Source organism: Lipotes vexillifer, unplaced genomic scaffold (genome assembly GCF_000442215.2).
Source record: "Lipotes vexillifer unplaced genomic scaffold, Lipotes_vexillifer_v1.1 scaffold466, whole genome shotgun sequence".
In the NCBI taxonomy this organism is placed as follows: Eukaryota; Metazoa; Chordata; class Mammalia; order Artiodactyla; family Lipotidae; genus Lipotes; species Lipotes vexillifer.
The window spans coordinates 1,251,482-1,258,342 of NW_006796103.1; the positions used below are offsets into that span (position 1 = coordinate 1,251,482).

The following is a 6,861-nucleotide window of genomic DNA, read 5'->3' on the forward strand; positions in this document are numbered from 1 at the left end:
CACAGGCTCAGCGGCCATGGCTCACGGGCCCAGCCGCTCCGCGGCATGTGGGATCTTCCCGGACCGGGGCACGAACCCATGTCCCCTGCATCGGCAGGCGGACTCTCAACCACTGCGCCACCAGGGAAGCCCGCAGCGCTGGCCTTTTTATACACATCCTCATTGGAGACTGTTCTGTGGGGACAGCTGGGAGGGCCCAGACATAAGTGAGGGGGTGAGCGTGCAAGGAGTGCAGGCAAAAGGGGAGAAGGAAACACTCTGATAGTATCAGAGCTATCCTCTCTGGGGAGGGACAGGGATGCTGAGAGATGCAGGGGGATCTAGGACCCTATGCTGAGAAATCATGGGTGACCTGATTTCAGTGGGATCTGGGGAAAACACAGAAAGTTATCAAGAGGCCACCCCAAGTCCGAGCCTGGCCTCCAAACCTTCAGCACAGAGGGACTCTGTGCCCATTAACCCTTCAGGGTACAGTGAGGAATGTAGGTGCACGTATGCATGTGTGAACACATATGTATGTACACATATGCACATGTGCCTATGTATTACGTGTGTGCATGTATGCATGTATGTGCATGTGGCACATACTTGAAATATTTTTTAAGGAATTACTTTATTTAAAATTGGTGAATGTGGCTAATTAAAACCCCAAAATTTTGTATGGAAAACAAAATCATACATAAAGTTAAAAAATAAAACATCAATGGAAAAAAATAATTTGCAACACATTTGACAGTTAACAGCTGACATTCTCAACATATAAAAACCTCATGAATCAGTAAGAGAAAGACCAACATGGCAGTAGACAACAGCAACCAGAGGTGTGAACAGGCTGTTTGCAGAAAAAGAGAAAGAAAAGATCAATGCAACATTTTCCTAAGTGCTTCTACTAGCCATTGAGGGATGCTGTGGAGGGAGACCAACATGTTTGGATCCAGGTCCTATTGAATAATAGTTTCTGATGACACAGATCGCACAAACTTTTTTTTTTTTTTTTTTTTTTCAGTACGTGAGCCTCTCACTGTTGTGGTCTCTCCCGTTGTGGAGCACAGGCTCCGGACGCGCAGGCTCAGCAGCCATGGCTCACGGGCCCAGCCGCTCCACGGCATGTGGGATCTTCCCAGACCTGGGCACGAACCCGTGTCCCCTGCATCGGCAGGCGGACTCTCAACCACTGCAGCACCAGGGAAGCCCCGCACAAACTTTTTGAGCCATGATTTCCTCACCCATGGAATGAGAATGATGATTTGTCCCCGGAAGTTATTTTAAGGATCAAAGCATCAATAGAGCATCTGGACACATCCCACAATTTTACTGATTTTCTCCATGTTGAAACACAAACCCAGCACTGTGCCCATGAAGCAGAGGTGGGACCGCCCTACCTGGATGCCTTGGACAATGTCCTTAAATACCAGTGAGCGCTGGGTCCAGGTGCTCACCAGCTCCACGGCCCGGTCAAAGTTCTTGACATATTCGCCGTACATCTTGAGGAATGGGGCCAGCTTCTGCAGGATGTCTCCAAGCCGGGGGTTTGTGTCCCTTTGTGGGGGAGTGAGTGAGATCGTCAGGCAAACAGCTCCAGTGAAGGGCCAGGGTGAGACAGGGACTTCACCAGGGAGCTATGGGACAATGGCCTGACTCCCAGCTCTGTGTGATGGTGGGCAAACTGGTCACCTTCCCTAAGTCTTACTTTCCTTCCCTGTATCACATGGGATGGAAAATAGTGTGTTACCTAGAGGATCATGTAAAGTACTTCAACCATGCAGTCATAGAACGATTGCTCAAAACCAGGAGTTGTTAGTCATAGTGGAATCACTTTAATGATGAGCCACAGTTATGAGAAAGAATCAAGAAAACCCCATTATACTTCTTCTATATGAGCAAAGATTAGGAACAATGGGGCAATCTAACTCTGGCAATGTCATGGGAAAGCAGCACTGTGTAATAATGAATGGTTTGGACAGGGATTTGGAAATAAATTTCAAGGAGCAGAAGATATATTAATAACCTTTGACCTTAGAACTGTGGGGGATTTATCCTAAAGAAATAATCAAAAAGAAGAAAAAAAGCCATATGCATAAAGTCATCCTCTGCAGCATTACTAGGAACGTGCACTCAAAGGCCCACCACCTGTGAAGACGGATGGGCAAGCTGCTGGACTCTCACACCATTATTATACAAGGAGTGTCTGTGTGCTGACAGTCTCTCCAGGGCCTTGAGGAGAAAACTTATATCTAGCAGGTGTGCACTGCATCAGCCAGAAAGCCAATCTAGCCCTGAGCTTTAACCTCATGGCCTTGGACACAGTATAACCTGCTCTGCAGGTGGAGCATGTCTTTCTAAATATTTACAAATTGCCCTGGACCCCCTCTGAGCCTTGCAGGTGCAGGGACAACCCCCAATCAAGCCCCCTGGCCTCTGTGTTCTCCCTGGCCTGGCTGCAGCTTGGAAATGGCCTCTTCTCCTCTTACCATAGAACCACACACTGGCTCAAGCCAGGCCAGTGAAGAGGGGAGACACCAGAGACCCCATAGCAAAGCTGCAGCAGCACCCAGAACAGAGGGGGAAGCACATAATATGGAGAATGGCAAGCTGGGGGCCAAGCCTGTAATGTTTTATTATCATTTCTTACAGCTGGGCAGTCCCTCTGCTACAAATGCACGGAAGCGGCAGAGGGACAGAGAGACAGCCCTCTGGGGACACTGCTGAAGAAGAAAAACATCTCATTTTTTAAAGCAGAGGTGCAATATACACTAGGAGGGAAAATAAACCAATAAGCACTGTCTATTCACTGGTGTTTGCAGATAGCAAACCTCATTTAAATTCCACAAAACCCTGAGCAGGTATTAAAGTCCCTTTAATTTGCTGATGAAGAAGCTAAGACACTGAGAGGGCTTTTGGGGTCAGGGTTGGCCCAGGACCCTACAGAAAGAGAGCCCAGGGCACTATGAGACAGGCTCCCCAGGTGCCTCCTGGCTTTTGGGCATACAAACCCCAGATTTAGAGGCTGCTTGGCAGAGAGTATTCAACAAAACCACTGCAATAGTGTCACCATGACCCTCAACCACCAAGGGCATTGGAGCCAAACTCGCTGGGAGATGCCAGCCCCTACAATTCCCGGGCACCATGAGCTGCACTTACCACTCATTCATGATCCGTGTCTGCAGCTCAGGCAGGAGGAACTTCCCGTGGAAGCAATAGATGGAGGAGATGTTAGAGAAGATGCCTGTGGTGACTTCCGAAGGGATCCCTGCTTCCATCAGTTGGGTGCAGAAAACCTGGGCACGGAGAAGCCCATGCAGTGGTCACTGAGTGTGGGTCACTGCAGATGGTTACGATCATGCTTCTGCTGCAGGTATGGGAGCTCAAGAGAGGCTGCCATTGCCTTACGTTTTCTTAGTGAACCTTCCACTTCATCAGACTGGCTCAAAGAACCTTATGGTCTTAAAGCAAGCTTACTTATGGCTAAGAATTGGGGGTGAGGCAGTCCCCTCTAGATGGGGACAGGCCATCTTTCTTCCATCTGCCTTTCAAGGGAAATGGATGGTCCTGATTTCCTTTCTTTGCTTTGTGAGCTACAAACAGAAGAAGCACCTGTCAAAACCCAGTTTCTGTTGGAGTTTTACTTCCTGTGCTCATAAACCCCACATTGCCAGGTGGACAGGGAGAGTGCCACCCACTTTCCCAACTATTTATGCAGAAAGATGTCCAGAGGCCATTTACATGCTCAGAAATTTAACTGCCAAGAAGAAAAAAACCCCAAGATGACTGGATGAGACCGTTGCCCCAGAGCCACAAGTTCTGAAAGCAAAAACTAAGACTTTCTGGAGGAGACTTAAATTTGTCCAAGTTTTAGTATTCATGTCAGTCATACTCCAACTGCAAGCCCTAGCCAATGCTAAGAGAGAAAGTTTGCCTCTGAAACTGCCCACTGAAACTCTGGAAGTGGACAAAGGCAGGCCCAAGCCAGGAGGGCTACCTGGTCTAGCAGGTGTAGACGCTTCACGTAGGTCTCCTCAGTGTGCAGCAGCTCCTGGGCAATGTGGAGCAGCTTCTGGGGCTCAGAGCACTGTGAAGAGAAGAGCCATAGCTCACCTAGGGAAGATGAGTTTTGGGGAGGCAGCATATGACAAAGGCTACCCGCTGTATGCCAGGGATGACCAGGGGCCCCAAAAGACCAGAGGAGTCTGCTAGGACTGGGATGTGGGGCTCAGTTCTCGCAGATGGAATTTCCAGGGAGGTTTCTGGGGAAGACATAATAGTTTCTACCAACCCCCCCAGACCTTCTGCAGCCCAGAGAGAACTCTATCTTCCCGGGGCTTTAACTACAGAGGAGCTGCAATAGCCACATCAAAATATATTGTGGAGTGACATCAGCAAGGTGGCAGATTAGAAAGCTACAGGCCCTCCCAACAGGCACATGAAAAGATGCTCCACATTGCTAATTATTAGAGAAATACAAATCAAAACTATAATGAGGTACCACCTCACACTGGTCAGAATGGCCATCGTTAGAAAGTCTACAAATAAGAAATGCTAGAGAGGGTGTGGAGAAAAGGGAAACCTTCTACATTGGGAATGTAAATTTGTGCAGCCACTATGGAGGTTCCTCAAAAAACTAAAAATAGAGTTGCTATATGATTTTGCAATCCCACTCCTGGGCATACGTTCAGACAAAACTATAATTCAAAAAGATACATGCACCCCAATGTTCATTGCAGCACTATTTACAATAGCCAAGACATGGAAACAACCTATACGTCCATCAAAAGATTAATGGATAAAGAAGATGAGGTACATATATACAATGGAATATTACTCAGCCATTAAAAAGAATGAAATAATGCCATTTGTAGCAACATGGGCTAGAGATTATCACACTAAGTGAAGTAAGCCAGACAGAGAAAGACCATATGATATCACTTATATGTGGAATCTAAAATATGACACAAATGAACTTATCTATGAAACAGAAACAGGCTCACAGACATAGAGAACAGACCTGTGGTTGCCACAGGGGGGGAAGGAATGAATTGGGAGTTCGGGATTAGCAAATGCATACTACTATATATAGAATGGATAAATAACAAGGTCCTAGTGTATAGCACAGGGAACTATATTCAATATCTTGTGATAAACCATAATGGAAAAGAATATTTAAAAAATATATATATATGTATATATATATAACTGAATCACTTTGCTGTGCAGTGGAAATTAACACAGCATTGTAAATAAACTATACTTCAAGAAAATATATTAAAAAAAAAAAGAAAGTTATAGGCCCTCCTTCTCCCACACATGAGTTAACATTATACAAACAAGAATACCTCTGTGGAAACTCTGGAGACCAGCTGAGAAGCTACAGCTTCCAAGGCATTGTAAAACTAAGAAGAGATTCTATCAAATACAGAATGAAAATTGGCATGTTTGGAACACCCTTTTGTGTTCCTCCCCCATGCAGCATAGCACAGCACAACTGGGAAGAACCCCCCCCCCCCAACTAGGGCTCCTCCCTCAGGATGGAAACAAAGGAGTGAACTGTGCATCCAAAATTTTGGCTCATCTGGAAGCTGCCGGAGGGACTGGTTTCTGTCTTGCCTGATTTGGAATGCTGTCATGACCAGTGCCAGAGTTTGAAAACAGGTAAGCAGCATGTTACAGCTGATGTTCTGCAGGCAGATGCCAGGGGAGCAAGAGATCAGAAAAATTTTAATAGGTCTTAGAAATTCCAGCCTGATTGGCTAAGGTTTTCCCTGCACAAAGCCAGCATGCAAAGACTGGAGAGATGGTTGTATTTCAGATGCCCAAATTCCAGCAAAAAATTACAAAGAAACAGGGAAACATAGTGTGATTAAAGGAACAAAATAAAATTCCAGAAACCAAACCTAAAGAAACATAGCTCTATGAGCTGCCTGTAAAAAATATTAAATACCTGTCATATAGATGCTCAATGAACTAAAAAAGAACACAGACAACTAAGTGAAATCAGGAAAGTGATGCATGAACAGAATATCAATAAAGAGATACAAACTATTAAAAAAAAAGAGCCAAACAGAAACTCTAGAACTGAAAACTGCAATAACTAGACTGAAAAGTTCAAGCTAGGTCATTTGAAATCATAAATCAGAGAAATAAAAAGAAAAAACAATGAAGAAAGCAAAGAGAGCCTAAGAAACTTATGGGATACTACCCAAGGGACCAATATATGCATTTTGGGAGTCAAGTACAGCATACTTGAAGAATTAGTGGCTGAAAATGTCCCAAATATGAGGAAAGAAATGGACATATGAATTCAAGAAATTCACAGAACTCCAAATGGGATAAATCCAAAGAACCACACTGGGACACATTATAATAAAAAAAAAGGGGGGGTGGGAGGAGTGGGATGATATATTTAAAGTGCTGAAAGAAAAATAAAACTGTCAACCAAGAATATGTATCCAGCAAAGCCATCTTTCAAAAATGAAGAAGATGATACCAAAACCAGACAAACATATCACAAAAAAAGAAAATTACAGGCCAATATCACTGACAAACATACACGCAAAAATCCTCAACTAAATACTAGCAAACCGAATCTAACAACACATTAAAAAGATCATACACCATGATCAAATGGGATTTATCCCAGGGATGCAAGCATTCTTCAATATACACAAATCAATTAATGTGATACACATATTAACAAATTGAAGAATAAAAAACATATGATCACCTCAACAGATGCAGAAAAAGCTTTTGACAAAATTCAACACCCATTTATGATAAAAACTCTCCAGAAAGTGGGCATAGAGGGAACCTACCTCAACATAATAAAGGCCATATATGACAAATCCACAGCAAACGTTATTCTTTTTT

At 44.4% G+C, this 6,861-nt stretch overlaps 1 protein-coding gene across 1 annotated transcript in view; it reads right to left on the minus strand.

Moving 5' to 3' along the window:
• The window catches only part of FGD3 (FYVE, RhoGEF and PH domain containing 3), a 34,397-nt gene that overhangs the window by 19,507 nt on the left and 8,029 nt on the right, over positions 1-6,861 (minus strand). The window contains exons 2-4 of the mRNA XM_007468164.1: positions 3,980-4,069; positions 3,142-3,278; positions 1,383-1,539 (exon numbers count right to left, since the gene is read on the minus strand). Of these exons, the coding sequence (XP_007468226.1) occupies positions 1,383-1,539; positions 3,142-3,278; positions 3,980-4,069 (384 nt within the window). The remainder of the gene's footprint in view (positions 1-1,382; positions 1,540-3,141; positions 3,279-3,979; positions 4,070-6,861) is intronic.